The sequence below is a fragment of the Thalassophryne amazonica genome, chromosome 10 (genome assembly GCF_902500255.1).
Source record: "Thalassophryne amazonica chromosome 10, fThaAma1.1, whole genome shotgun sequence".
NCBI classification, from domain to species: Eukaryota; Metazoa; Chordata; class Actinopteri; order Batrachoidiformes; family Batrachoididae; genus Thalassophryne; species Thalassophryne amazonica.
The window spans coordinates 19,262,057-19,278,057 of record NC_047112.1 but is presented as its reverse complement, the minus strand read 5'-3'; the positions used below and the strand labels follow the sequence as shown (position 1 = coordinate 19,278,057).

Sequence of the window (16,001 nt, the reverse complement as noted above, 5' to 3'; positions counted from 1 at the left end):
GCCAGTCGGCTTTTTCAATAGAGTAGTCTTAATGTCTAAGGAGTATTTGTGCTAAACTTTGTGCTTGTATCACCATTTGAAGGTTTCAGTTATCTGCTGCACTATATATATTAAAAAAGCTGGCTGTAAAAGTGATTATTTACTGTAACTTCATCAATATATGCCAATAACTATGTCAAAGGTGTATTTAATATTCATATTTTTGTATTTTAGTGTATGAAATCAATCATATTTATAGACATTTTATTAAATATTGCGACTGTACAAAATCGGTTCATTTGCATTTATTTTTGATCAAATTTTAAATTCTACACTTACAAAATCAAGGGTTCCAGTAATAGTTACTCAGAAAGAAGGAAAAGAGGAAGAAAAAGAAAGACAGCTAACGAAAAAAAAATGAATGAGGAAAAACAAAGAAATGGAAAGAAAATAGGAATAAAAAGAAAGAAATTAAAATGAAAAGAAAAATTCTTAATATCTAAAAATATCTGCAAATAAAATCTGTGTGAGCGTTTATCTTTCAAACAACCTTTTCTGAAGCTTTACACATAAAACAATACAGAAAACCTTTTGCAATGTTTTTTCTGAAAATATAACTTTTCATTCCATTGCAAAACATTTTGTGCTTTTTTAAGCAAGCCCCAATTTTTTTTTTACCTTCCTTAATAATACTTTTGGATTCCACTGCAATGCTGTTTTCTGAAAAGTACTTTTGTGGATGCATTTGTTTCTGTCAACAATGAATTGATTCAGTCTCACATTTGAAGTGTTTCAGAATTCAGTGGACATAAGAAAACTCTGCTGCCGAATATTTGCCTCGGGGGGGGGGGGGAAGATTTATTGCAACTGATAATATTTGTTTACGTGGTGCCAGAGTGAAATCACAAGTTTAATAGAATTCAAATGAAGATGCACTTAAACAGTTTAAACCAGTTTGAAATCCGCGTCAGCTGGCTGTGTTGGCTGCAGGGAGGTAAATTCAGCTTTAGTGAAAATAGATACAATATTCCTGAGATTAGCACCACACTAACGTTCACCAAGGAGCATAAAAGTTTTCAGTCCAGCCTCCTCACCACCTAAATCAGACATGAAGAAAGGCGGCACAGTTAAACTGTGGTGTATCTGGCTGGGCCAGGACAGGAGCGGAAAGGGGAGGGCCCAAAGGGAAAATCTGACAGGAAGATGGGTTTGTAAGAGGGCGTGGCCTGCCGTCTCCTTCGCTCATGCCTCTGGTAGCGAAAGCTGAAGGGTGGACGCAGAGCGACAACACCTCCGACTTCTTCAGAAGATGAATCCTCCAATGCTGGATGCTGCTGGTTTGGCAGACCCGTGCCTTCAGCAGACTCACTGGAGGATGAGGTGAGAGGGATAGACGGATTAACCACTGCAACAGAAGGGTCAAAGAGGTCAGGGTTAACTGGTGAGGGGTCAGCAGGTGGTACAGGGTCAGCAGGTGGTGCTGGGTCAGCAGGTGGTGCTGGGTCAGCAGGTGGCGCTGGGTCAGACGGAGCAGGGTGTGGATTGATCTTTAGGTCAGTGGTCCAAGGTGGGAAAGTTGGGGGTGCAGGGTGTTCAGGGAGGTCGTGACCTTGAGGCTGGACTGGCCTGAGAATGTCAACATTCTGTAGAGGGACCCCGAAAAAAAGAAAAAAAAAGAAGAAAGAAAATCACCTTTTAAAACCTATATAAGAAGAAGAAGATGAAAAATCCCCTACACGAATGAACCAACAATTAATAAGACACATTTCATTTTTATGCAGCTTTTTTGTATATAATCCTTGTCCTAAGGACCAAAAACAAATGATTTCATATGAATAACTCCCTTATTTTAATTTTAAACTTAAAATCAATTTTGCATGAAGAGAAACTGTCAGGATATCTGTGTTTTTCCCTTTTAACAATGCAGAAAGACTGAATTTACTAAATCACAGTCTTGGTTTGTAATTTTTTAAAAATAAATAAAGTTATTATTATTTAAAAAAAGAATTAATGACCATACAAGAGGACAAGAAGTGATTGCAAAGCAAAATTGCATGACTGTTTTCCCAATAAACGTGGAGTGAAATGGAAAATATTGTATATCTAGAGGACTATGGAAAAGTTTTAGGCACTGCAGAACTGTGATAATAAAAAGACATTTATTTTGCCATTTGATTACAGAGAATAAAATGATATATATCTCAAGATTGCTATTCAAAAAAAAAAAAAAAAAGAATGAAACATGAGGGATTTTTATTTTTTTTTAATTTAACAAATGAAAATGTATGGAGCTCCGTGGTGACATTGGTGAGAAAAAGTTATTAAAGTTTATTGTAAAATATACAAAGAAATGGTGCACAAAAAATTGTACATATTTGTGTGGATTTCGCTCATATGCCATGTATTTTCCGCTGAGAGGCAGCGATAACATCACTGACAAAAAAGGAAAATAAAAATGGTAAATTGGTTAATCTAACCCTAATCAAAACACAAACACACATTTCTTGAGGATTTAAGTGAAATGGTTGTCTGTGCACGTAAAATCCATGAAATTTTGTGCTTAACATATCATATGAAATAAATAGCAGCATAATCAAGTAGAATATGTCTCAGCCTATTCTCATGAAAAAAAAATGGGTGTACTTATATTGTACGAAATGTGCATTCAGAATATGTTGATTAATCATACGTGGAGACAGGTTCCAAACAGGCAGGGGGTTAAGATAAGCAGCTAACTGTTTAATTCATCATTTAAAAAAAATCCTTTACATATAGTAACATTTAGGAATATTTAGGAAGTCTGTTTGGTGTCGACATGAAGGATTATTCCCCCAGAAAGTGGAGAGTTTTTTTTTTGGTCTAATTATGTTGTCTTGTTCAGCCCGTGAAGGTGTTTGTGTTCCAGTTCAATACTACACTGATTAAAATATATATATTTTTTGTCCCAAGTGAAAAGATTAAGCCAAAACTATTTAAAAATAGAAACCAGTCTGAAAAATCCCAAAGTGACCCTTGAACAGTAAATTCACCTTGATGCTGCGGTGCGTTGTGCACTTTGTTCACGCATGAACAGAGTGTGTGTGTGTTGTATTGTTTCTAATGTGTTTTTGTATCAAAGCACAAATTGTTATGCATAATAACACTCTTATCAGCAGTCTATGGCTTTACCCCTCAAACCACGTTTAAAACATCTGTGAACACTTAATTAAGGTGGAGAGAGAGAGAGAGAGAGAGAGAGAGAGAGACCGACCTGTACCTGTCTTTTGAACATCTCACAGGACACCTGAACATCAGGATGGGGGTGCATGTCACCGTGCACAGAACCTGCACAAAACCCTGCAGTCTGAGGGGTAAAGAGCAAACAGTTTTAAATACTGTGATTTTGCATCATTGCAAGAAAAACCCATAAGGACAGAGCAAGGACAGTTAAAAAAAAAAAAAAAGTTTCAATAGGTAACTAGAGCGCTGAACTCATAACTTCCGTCAACACTAGTTTCCAATTCCACAAACTTTTACCTTGGAAAAATTTTCAAGGTCGAAGTCCTGTTAGAAGTGGCTTTTCATAAGCTACAATATAATACAAAATGTACACCAAATAGACTTTTCAATATTAAATTCAAATGTCCACAAAATCCACAATCTGGATTAGATCCAGATCAAACTTTGTCAGGTGATAGTGAGTGTCAGTCGGCACCTCACTTCCAAATATGAGAGTGATTGGAACATGTTTGATTAAGATACAATTTAAAATATACATTAAATGGGGTTTTCAATGTTAAATTTAAGTGGCCACAAAATCTGTAATCTGGATCAGATCTGGATCAAAGTTTGTCAGTCGATAAAGGATACCATCCTACATAACCAAATATGAAAGAAATTTGATGGCTCTTAGCAGAGTTATGAATTTTTGAATTTGTTCAATGTTAAAGGATAGGGATTTTTCCAGTTTTCTAACATTTTTCCTGACTTTGACCTTTGACCTATGACCTTGAAAATTGAATCAGTTCTTGCCTATCCGGAATGAATGAATCCTCAGTAAAAAATTTATAATGATATATGAAAAATTGTGGGCTTCAGGTTGATCACAAACAGACAAACAAACAAACAAACAAACAAACAAACAAACAAAAAGGGACAAAAACATAACCTCCTCCCAACTATATTGGTGGAGGTAACAACAGTATATTTCACTTGTTATGAGCTGTGGGTGTTTTTGAGCAATTTTCACTTTAGTGACATGCCCAAAATCTTGTGCATGCTGAAGATTATTTACTAAAAAAAAAAAAAAAAAAAAAAATCTTTTTTAAAACTCTACTAAATACACTAAATATAAAAATATAAAAAACACTAAAATATTTTGGTAAACAGAGGATTTTGTTTCAAGTTATGCATATTTCAAAACACCATAGTTAAGTTACATTTTTGACTAGGAGTTCCTAGAACAAACATGTCACAAAAATACAGGTGTAATGTACACAAATAAATAAATAAATACAGTTCGGTGTGTTTTCATTATAGGGGAAACAAGAAACACAACATTAAAGATATTAAACTTACAATATGTTCTCAGGGCTGGTGTGTGAATGAATAGTCTTTTAAAATCAGTCAATCAATCAATCATTTTTTTTATATAGCGCCAAATCACAACAAACAGTTGCCCCAAGGTGCTTTATATTGTAAGGCAAGGCCATACAATAATTACGTAAAAACCCCAATGGTCAAAACGACCCCCTGTGAGCAAGCACTTGGCTACAGTGGGAAGGAAAAACTCCCTTTTAACAGGAAGAAACCTCCAGCAGAACCAGGCTCAGGGAGGGGCAGTCTTCTGCTGGGACTGGTTGGGGCTGAGGGAGAGAACCAGGAAAAAGACATGCTGTGGAGGGGAGCAGAGATCGATCACTAATGATTAAATGCAGAGTGGTGCATACAGAGCAAAAAGAGAAAGAAACAGTGCATCATGGGAACCCCCCAGCAGTCTACGTCTATAGCAGCATAACTAAGGGATGGTTCAGGGTCACCTGATCCAGCCCTAACTATAAGCTTTAGCAAAAAGGAACGTTTTAAGCCTAATCTTAAAAGTAGAGAGGGTGTCTGTCTCCCTGATCTGAATTGGGAGCTGGTTCCACAGGAGAGGAGCCTGAAAGCTAAAATGGTAACAAAATGATAAAATAAAATAAATGAACAAATTAATTTAAAAAATTTCTTGTGAAATATACTTTTCTATTCAATTGAATGGGAAGATGTGTCCAGACTTTTGACTGGTAATGTATGTTTCATAAATTCATATACAATTTATATTCCAGATTTGGCCTAAGTAAATATTAATATTAGGTCTACTGATCTGTCAGTCAAATCCTCTGCAAATCTGCTGTCAAATGACAGTGAAGGACTTGAAAATTAAAAAAAAAACTCCCAGAAATATGGAAGCTATGCTTTCATCCTGGATTTTCCTCCGGATGGAAACTTTAGAAAATGGTGTGCTTGGGTTCATTTTGTTCCAGAGAAGGTAACTTTTCTAATGTTATCTGTATCCTGGTGCAAAATGGCTTTTATAAAACATTGTGAATGCTATTTGCAGGGCGCTGGACCCACGTAAGTACTGCTCCAGTTTTAAAGGATGCAACACACCCTGGTCTGGATCAATAGCAGCAGCCTGTATGTATTGTGCATTGAACAAAGTAAATTTTGCACAATGTGTACTGTCCCACGTGTAACCTCACACATGGCAGAAGAAGTAAATTTATCATGTACTAATGACATATGATGACATGCCAATAAATGACTGGTGGTTGGCCTCATTCAGCCCCTGTGCTACCAATTTGAGACCCCTGCACTGGATGTTGCCTAGTATACCTCTGTATCAGACTCAAGTGTGAGTCGCTTGCAGGTGCCTTGTTCCGTCAGTCCCTCTGGACACTCCTGGATCGTGTACTCCACGAAGCTGACCTTCACTGGCACTGCCTGAAATATAAGAAATATGTGGTATTAAAATGCAGGTATTTTAGTGTTGCACTGCAGTAACAGAGAGAAGAGGAAAACAAGGTGGAGTATCACAGGCAAGGAGGAGCAGAAAAGTGAGTGTGAGTCCCTGAGTGAAAGATCCAATTTCTCATTTGCTTCTCCAGCACTGAAGTCTAAAGTGCTAATCCTCTGCAACTCCAGCAGCTGTGGTATCATTACGATAACTGTCAAGCAGAGTAATGAAGCTCAGAAGTGCACCATGCCACATGCTCATCATGTACAGAAAGCCCCGAGGTCAGGCGTAATTCCCCATAAGCACCACATTTACGTGAGCGTCGCGTGAAATCCATGCAGGAGCTTTGCTTCCCTCATCAAACTTAATCTGGGTACATCCAGTCGTACCTGTGCTGCTGCTCGAGTGATCTTCTTCACTCCGAGTCCTGCACCCAGGGTGGACTGTCTCTTGTAGGATGCCAGTGTGATCTGAGCGGTGCTCACAGCCTCTGGGCTGTCCACAGGAAGCAGGAGGGGACACGTTGGACACGTCTGCTGGAGTTTCTCTGGTGGATCTGCAGGTGACACGAAGGCAAATGATTTGTTAGTTATACAAGGGACAGCACAGACCTCCCCAAAGCAGGTCTTCTGTGAGACACATTTCCAGCCCAGTGATTGAATTAAGATCATCTCCTGATGAAAGCCTGATTTGTTCCACTGCATCCTAACTTTTATCTGGATCTGGACTCCTACACCTGCTTCATGGGTCGGGCCATTGGTCACTACACCACAATCCTCATCTAGGCTCTAGATATGCAGAGAGAGTGGACATCCTGGTGGGTTGAAATAAAATAGGGTCTGTGGTGGACCATTGGCATTCGGTGCCTGGTGAGAGGCACCTCCCCAAGAGCGGTGATCAACAAACCTATCATCCGGTCAGTCATTGAAACAGGAATCAGCTCCAGTCTGTCTTGAAGTGCCTTTGCCGCTGGAGATGACAGTTACTGCCAAGAATGTGCTGTTCATGAGTGCAAAAGCAAGCAGTATTGTAAATGTTTGAAAGCAGTTTCATGACGGGGTCGAAAGGAGCTATCACATTAAAACTACAAATCAGTCTGACAAACTTTGTCCCTCAGGCCATCAGACTGTAGAACTCCCCACTCAGGGGGAGGAGGAGTAACAGGAAGACAGAGGACGGGAACGAGAGGAACAGTAGAAGCCAGTAAACCAGCATTTATCAACCTTTCATTTATTATTTAAGCAACAAATCATGCAGGATGCCAAAGAGACAATCAGAGGACCGTGCGTATTATTTGTTATCACATTTATCAATACTTTGCTCTGTTTCATGAAAACTGTGGCCATCATTGCATGCAACTATGTAGAATATATTTCATATTTATTACTGAGGCCTTACCTGGGACCAGCATGCAGTCATAGCTGTACAGGTAGGAGTATCCCTCAGCTGTGTGAAGAATGGTGGTATTGCAGTTGCCTGAAATTTGCTGGAAATGACAAAATTGGATTTAGCTGTGGCTGCTATAACAGCCATTGAGCAAAGGTTAGCCAACAAATCCAATGTGAATATAATATGTAACAACTGAACAACTTCGCATGCTGTTCTTATGGTTGTATCTCCAGGCATGTTTCATGTTTGTAACACAAAAGAAAAACTAGAAAAAAGAGTGAAGAAACATCAAATGAGGGAATATATTTAGGGAAAAAAAAAACACAGTTTCATCTTTCCAGTAGAGTTTTAGAGAACTGTACACTGAAAAAAGAAAATACTTGAACCAACGTAATTGAATTGTGTCTATTGGTAACACCTGAATGAATTAAGTTCTTTGAAATTAAGTTAATAAGTTAGATTTATGTGTTAATCTAATTTATTAACTTGTGTTTTTGTTGAAACAAAATAGTGTCTTTCTAATCTTGGTTGTACATCGTGATGTCGTATCTGTGAAGTAGTTTTGACTAAAGCTTTAAAATTTACAGTGAAATCCTGATCCAGTATTTGGATCCAGATCACCTCCAAAATTTAATGGACTCTTCCAAGGCATATCACCAATGTGTGGTGAAAATTTGGTGAAAATCCGTTATGTAGTTTTGATGTAATCCTTCAAAGCCTATATACAGTGAAATCTTGATCCAGAATCTGGATCACCTCCAAAATTCAGTGCAGTCTTCCATGGTCTAATATCTATCTGTGGTTCAGATTTGGTGAGAATCCATGAAGTAGTTTTTTTTTCCGTAATCCTTCAAAGCCTATATAAAGTGAAATCTTGATCCAAGATCTGGATCAAGACAGACAAATAAATAAATGCCAATGATTTTATTAAGTCCTTGGCAGATGTAATAACAGATTGGGACCCCCCCACTGGATGTGATCATCAAATAGGTGGCTTGCAACATAACAAGTCAATTGCTGTAAAAAGTTATGGCTACCGTCATATGTATTAAAGCTGTGCTGAGTATCTTTAAGGATGGGTTTGGGGTCCTCATAAGTATAGCATTAGTACAGATGTGATTGTTTTTAGGTGTGTGTGTGTGTGTGTGTGTGTGTGTGTGTGTGTGTGTGTGTGTGTGTGTGTGTGTGTGTGTGTGTGTGTGTGTGTGTGTGTGTGTGTGTATCTCTTACCGTTTCCATGAATGGCCTGACATCACAGCGTTTCCACGATTTGGGACTGCCTATGTGACACTTGGTCTCCAGTACATCCAGGTCCAGATAATACACGTTACCCGCTGGACCCTGACACGCACAGCGCAAACACACACGCACCATCCACACAGGTCCAAAAGAAAAACAAGACAGAGAGATGAATGTTTTTTTTGTTTTTTTTGCTGCATGCACAGATTTTAAATGCACCATGAAAACCAGTAGGCGTCATTGATTGTCTCACTTCTTTCCAGTGAATTCCCAACATCTGCTTCTCTGCACCTTTCAGGCGGTGGTTGGGAGGAGGTGCTGTGCAACATTCCCAATCAAACTTTGTACAAAACTGATGTGAGTGTTGGCCTCAGCCAGGAAGTTGAACATCCTCTAAGCTTCCAGCATAACCGCCCAGTACACCCAGCTTTGTACAGACTATACTAATGTCCACTCGGGGTTGCTGCAGCAGATTCAATATGGATCCGCAATGGCTGTTTCATGCTTGATGTTCATCCTCATGCAACTCCAGATGTACCAGGAGAATGGGGCACCGGGTGAAGTAGGGACCTTCTTATTGGAAGCCAAGGGTGCTAACCAATTGTGCCACCTTGCTGCCCATCCCATCTGCTGAGACTATCCTCAAGATTAAAGTGGTCTCATGGTCTTATGCCACATGTATACAATGGACTAGTCCAGTTTATCCCCCAGGGTTTTATTTATTCTATACATTTTCATACCCCTCCCAGGCCAGATGAACACCCCCACCCAACACACACAATGCCACAACAAAGATGAAAGAGAAATGTATTCACTAAATGCACTCTTTATTGTGTTATCAAATTATAGATGTAATTGAAAAGTCAAATTGAAAATGTAGCAAAAATGGCACAATAGTCATTGTTATCAATGTTGCGCTTCAATGTTTGCTATAAGGTTATTTTCTGAATTATAATGGAAAGAAATATTGATTAACGGACTGGTTTGAGAAGAACAGAACAGATTATCTGTTCGGTCTGGGCTAGTTTAATACTTCTGATGTTAATCTGGAGAGTACGTTGGAGTTATTTCACATTTGGACTGTAATAGCTTTCAATCGCTGACATGAAGAAGTTGTTGACTGATCTACCACTGACCGGAAACTTGGAAAGGTCAACGCACCTTACTGCTAAGATTATTATTCCGCTTGAATGGTTTTGTTTTTCTCATGTGACAAATTCAACTGAGCTACTTTTAAAAAACAAACCAGCACTCTTAACTGTAAGAGTTAAAAATTACACCTTCTGAGTGTTAAATTAATCTCAAACATTCAAGGGGTTCTGAAAGTAGCTTAGTTGAATTTGTCATGTCAGGAAACATAATTAGACACCAAAAGCGTGCAAATTCAATAATCGCCCCCTGTCCTGTCAGTGCACAGTCCAAGATGTCACTCTGTGATCAGATGAGCGATGCCTCACCTGCTTTTTTTGGGGGGGGGAGTTGGTGCGCGAACCACATGCACCGATGTTTTGTAGGGGGGAGCCAACACTCTGGCACGCAACATGTGCACTCGGCAACTTCACAGTCATGGGGGCACTTAGACAAATTTCACATCCAACTCAACAATGATTGTCTGCAGACTGTTTTTGTGCTAATAGTGCGAATGGCCACACATTTTCTAAGTGCCACGCGAGTGGTGTTAGATGTTCATGTGTGTCAGCTGGAATTTAGCCGACATATGCCGTGAAAGGTTTTGATGGGCTTTCACAGCGCACGCTGTCTTTCAGCCGGTGGTGTGCGCAAATAGTTGTAGCAACAGGTGTACGAGGCATTAGAAGCAGCTACGATTCTACACGTTTTGCATACGATTCCTGCTTCATGCGCACTTTATGCGCAAATCGACCAAATTCCTATGACAAGACGAGCAATTTGTTTTTCAACAGGGTTGAAGCTTTTTTTTTTCTTTTTTTTTTTTTGTATTTTAACCTCCAGGATGACAATGGAAATAAGTATTATTTCTATGTACATATATTTACTTGCCAAATAAATCAAATCAAAATCAAGGACACCAAAGTCAAAATTGTTCTACATCCTTGAGGAAACCAAAAGCCACTTTAAAACGTTGGACCATGTTAAAGTGTTACAGGACATTAAGACTGTTCCTCTACTATTATTATCCCACACATATGTTGGTATTTCACCAGGAACAGAAAGGAAAGCTTTCTTTTTTAAACATTAAATCATCCACAATAATCCCACAGCAAAGAAAAATCCTCAGTGTTAATTCAACTCACATAGTGTTAAAATGAACACTATTCCCAAGAACAGCATAACTGTCAAGAGTTGTGAGTTAAAGACCCCCAAATCAACCGGGGGCCCCTGAAAGCAAAAAATTATATAAATTATTAACATGATCAATTTTACATTCTCACATATTAAAGTGTACTTTCAATACTAGAGAGAGGACTTTAACACTAATAGTTTAAGAAACAAGACAAAGCTTTCAGTTTGGGATTGAACCAACAACCTTCTGATTGTGATGCAACATAACTGTCAGCAGCACCTCGGGATACTCGCAGCATGAACTCTCTTTTTCTTGTTTCTCACTTGACTCATGGAGGGAGTTAGAATTACACTTTTCAAGTGTTAAATGACACTTCTAGTCAGTTACGTAAATTAACACTGACATCATCAGCACTGAGATATAATTCTGACACTGTGCAAGGGTTCAGCAGTAAAAGTGTCGAACCAAAAACCCATTTCGACTCAAAATCATGATGGAAATGTTTGAGATTTTAAGCATTTTTTTTTGCAGTTCAGGCAGCGTCTTTCTGCCAGATATCAGACCGAGCACCGACCTGAGCGTGCAGGTGCACATTCGAAATGCGGTTGAGGGCAAACTTGTAGCCATCCATGCGATCCTCATTGATGTAAGTGACAGCCAGACGAGAGAGCTTCTCCACGGCTTTGTCGTTACAGGGAACGGGAGCGATTTCAATGTGCGTTGGTGCCAAATCCTCAGCGAACGTGTGCAGTGTCTGGAAGGCCAGCAAGGCCAGAAACGGGACGAAGGTCCCAGTGGATTTGTCCATCATTGAAGCAGTTTAGATGCGAGTCGAGATGGGTATGATTTAAAGTGACGTTTGTTCTTCTCTCTTATGTTTGCATTCAGTCCAGGCAGTGAACCTTTGGAGTTCAAACAGCACATTTTTTGTTGTTGTTGTTGAAACAAAGCCAAGGACAAAGTTTATCTGATGGCAGCTCCGGATGTTCATTGATTTGTGTAACCTGTAGAACATTCGCTCAAAAGCCAAATGAATAAACACATTTTCATTCATATGATATTCCAAGTTTTAGATACATGCAAAGATGCTCACAAATATTTGGACAATGGCAGTTGGTTCAATTTCAATTTATTTTCATTTATATGGACTTCAAACTGTAAAATATTCATTAAACACAGAACAAGCAAAGGTTATGGCAATAAGGAACATCAAGGAGCTGGACAAATATGAACAATAGGTATGAGGACTCAAACACATCACAGCACCATGATGCAGACTGGAGCAACCCACTCATCCACATCATCTACACCCGGAGACAAGAGAGACATAATGACTAAGGATAATGATCCGTTTATTTCTGCCCAGGAGCTCTGTCTAGATACATTTAATTATAATAACTCTGCTAACCACCCCTTCGAATCTGAAAATGATCCTGATACCTTTTTCAGTGAGAATATTGTGAGACAGTGCAAATATTTTACAGAAGAACAATTCAAAAATTATAAAATCAATGATGAAGATTTTTCAATTCAGCAGAAGTCTTTCTCGTAATCTGTCCACTATTAATGATTGTTTGAAAACATCCAAAAAACGTTTTTCAGTTATTGCAATTTCAGAAACATGGTTAAATGAGGATAATAAAGATCTGGTATATCTTGATGGTTATGAATTGTTCCTGGTTAACAGGCAGACGAGAAGGGGCGGAGGTGTTGCATTGTTTGTAAGGTCAGATTATAACTGTAAACTCATCAACAACATGTCATTTACAGTGGACAACATCATGGAATGTGTTACCATAGAAATGACATCTATAAACTCCAAAAACATAGTTGTTAGTTGCATTTACAGAGCTCCTGGGACAAATACTGACACCTTTGAAGACATTATCTTAGGAATGTACAACAAAATCAACAGAAATAAGCATTTATTTGTCTGTGGAGATTTCAATATAGATTTTTTAAACCCTCACAATCATCCACAAATCACTTCATTTATAAACACCTTGTACTGTTTAGGACTGTTTCCAACCATCATTCATCCTAGCAGAATAACTATGGACACAACAACTCTCATTGACAATATTTTAACTAACGTTATATCCGGTAATCTTAGTGGGGGACTACTGCTCAGTGATATCAGTGATCACTTGCCAGTTTTCTCAGTCTTTGCATTGGAGGGTTGTTGTAAGTATCGAAGCAATATCAAATTCATGAGTAGAAACGTAACACCTGAAACAATTGATAATTTAAGGGAGGATTTATCAAGTCAGAATTGGTCAGATGTTTTTGTTGATGATGTTGACAGGTCATATGATGCTTTCATTTCCATTTTTTCCAGTTTGTATAATAAACACTGTCCATTTGTTGACAAAATATATAGAAATCAATATAGCAACAAACCATGGATAACTAAGGGGCTTCAGAGGGCATGTAAAAAGAAAAACGTACTATATAAACAATTCATAAAACTACGAACTAAGGAAGCTGAAAGTAAGTATAAAACATATAAGAATAAGTTAATCAATATCATGAGACTCAGTAAAAAAATATATTATAATGAGCTACTTGTCAAAAATAGAAATAACATCAAAAACACATGGAACATATTAAATGAAATAGTAAAAAAGAATAGAGTAACTAGAGATTATCCTTCATTTTTTCAGAGTAACAACTACATCACGATTGATAACGACGAGTCTATTGCTGAACACTTTAATGAATACTTCGTTAATGTGGGTAAAAATCTTGCCAGTAAAATTGACTCATCAACTAATAACTTCTGGGTAAATAATTCAACGTTTAACAAATCTGTTTCAATGTTCATTGGTGGTACTCATGAAAGGGAAATACTTGATCTGGTTCATGGTTCAAAAAGTAAGAAATCGACTGATTTTAATAATTTGGATATGGCTTTATTAAAAAAAGTTATTGATTGTATAGTAAAACCGTTCAATTATATTTGCAATATGTCACTAAGTACTGGTAAATTTCCTTCTCAAATGAAAATAGCCAAAGTAATTCCTCTGTTTAAAACTGGTGACAAACACACATTTTCTAATTATAGACTCCTGCCACAATTTTCCAAAATTTTGGAAAAAATATTTGCTAAAAGATTAAATGATTATTTACTGAAGCATAACATCATTTGTGAAGAACAATATGGATTCAGAAGGTCTCGAACTACATCACATGCTTTGATGGACTTTGTGGAAAGTATAGCAACTGAAATTGACAATAAACAATACACAATATGTGTTTTTTTTTTATTTACAGAAAGCGTTTCACACAATTAACCATGGAATACTATTAATTAAACTGCAGAAATATGGAATCAGAGGTCTGGCATATGAATGGATAGCTAGTTATTTACAAGGCAGATTTCAGTATGTTCAATTCAATAATACAAATTCTGAACTCAGGGATGTCACATGTGGGGTGCCGCAGGGCTCAGTGCTGGGTCCTTTGTTGTTTATAATCTATATAAATGATATAAGTTGGGTGTCGAGTTCACTGAGATGTGTCCTTTTTGCGGATGATACAACTGTGTTCTGTAGCGGTGAAAATCTTGAACAGCTTCTGGACATAGTGGAGAAAGAACTGGAAAAATTTAAGGTTTGGTTTGACGCTAATAAGTTGTCACTCAGCCTTGGGAAAACTAAATGTATTATATTTGGAAATAAACAGGCACCCAAATGTAAAAATTTAACTATAAACAATAAGGAAATTGAGTTAGTAACAGAGAATAAATTTTTAGGTGTTATAAATGATAATAAACTTAGCTGGAAACCACATATAAATTATGTGAAATCAAAATTGTCAAAAACTATAGCCATTCTGTATAAAGCCAAAGACCTACTGCCGCAAGAAGGGTTACTTACTTTATATCATTCTCTGATGGTACCATATATCAATCAATCAATCAATCAATCAATTTTTTTATATAGCGCCAAATCACAACAAACAGTTGCCCCAAGGCGCTTTATATTGTAAGGCAAGGCCATACAATAATTATGTAAAACCCCAACGGTCAAAACGACCCCCTGTGAGCAAGCACTTGGCTACAGTGGGAAGGAAAAACTCCCTTTTAACAGGAAGAAACCTCCAGCAGAACCAGGCTCAGGGAGGGGCAGTCTTCTGCTGGGACTGGTTGGGGCTGAGGGAGAGAACCAGGAAAAAGACATGCTGTGGAGGGGAGCAGAGATCGATCACTAATGATTAAATGCAGAGTGGTGCATACAGAGCAAAAAGAGAAAGAAACAGTGCATCATGGGAACCCCCCAGCAGTCTACGTCTATAGCAGCATAACTAAGGGATGGCTCAGGGTCACCTGATCCAGCCCTAACTATAAGCTTTAGCAAAAAGGAAAGTTTTAAGCCTAATCTTAAAAGTAGAGAGGGTGTCTGTCTCCCTGATCTGAATTGGGAGCTGGTTCCACAGGAGAGGAGCCTGAAAGCTGAAGGCTCTGCCTCCCATTCTACTCTTACAAACCCTAGGAACTACAAGTAAGCCTGCGGTCTGAGAGCGAAGCGCTCTATTGGGGTGATATGGTACTACGAGGTCCCTAAGATAAGATGGGACCTGATTATTCAAAACCTTATAAGTAAGAAGAAGAATTTTAAATTCTATTCTAGAATTAACAGGAAGCCAATGCCCATGACTCACATATTGTGTTGAGTCATGGGGAAACACTTACAAATCAAATACCAATCCAATATTCCTTTTGCAAAAACGAGCCACTACTACTACTACAAACTACTCAAAAAGAACATAATGTCTAAGTATCATAAAGAAACAAATATAATTTGATTTATATGGAATGTTCAATTTATAAGTGGGACTCATTGTATATTTGAATGTGTGGGTATGTATATGCGTATGTAGATATATAGATATGGGTAGGTGTATATGTATATGTATATAAGTGACTGTGTATATGTATGTATGTATATATTTGTTTGTAAAGTATATAAGTATGTATATAGGTATATATGGCACAGCCCAAGCAGAGGGTCACCCCCAAGAGCCTGGTCTGCTTGAGGTTTCTTCCTTATAGGGAGTTTTTCCTCACCACAGTTGCCTAGTGCTCGCTCTGGGGGTTGGTAAGGTTAGTCCTTACTGGCGTAAAGTGCCTTGATTCAAATTTCTTGTGATCTGGTA

General features: G+C 38.1%; 1 protein-coding gene across 1 annotated transcript; it reads right to left on the bottom strand.

The window, feature by feature from the left end:
• Window positions 1–953: 953 nt before the first annotated feature.
• On the bottom strand, window positions 954–11,697 carry si:ch211-262h13.5 (uncharacterized protein LOC571127 homolog). Its single transcript, XM_034180811.1, has 7 exons — window positions 11,419–11,697; window positions 8,573–8,683; window positions 7,352–7,439; window positions 6,343–6,509; window positions 5,833–5,940; window positions 3,230–3,322; window positions 954–1,622 (listed from the first exon to the last, which is right to left on the bottom strand). Exons 1-7 carry the CDS (start codon window positions 11,653–11,655, stop codon window positions 1,107–1,109), a joined length of 1,320 nt encoding a protein of 439 aa, XP_034036702.1. The 5' UTR covers window positions 11,656–11,697; the 3' UTR covers window positions 954–1,106.
• Window positions 11,698–16,001: the final 4,304 nt, after the last annotated feature.

Excerpts from the sequence above, each read along its gene's own strand:
- si:ch211-262h13.5 (XM_034180811.1), bottom strand. The coding sequence starts at position 11,655 with ATGATGGACAAATCCACTGGGACCTTCGTCCCGTTTCTGGCCTTGCTG. Across the intron at positions 8,684-11,418 it reads ATGTGCACCTGCACGCTCAG|GGTCCAGCGGGTAACGTGTA; the intron begins GTCGGTGCTCGG and ends TGTGCGTGTCAG. Across the intron at positions 5,941-6,342 it reads TCACTCGAGCAGCAGCACAG|GCAGTGCCAGTGAAGGTCAG; the intron begins GTACGACTGGAT and ends CTTATATTTCAG.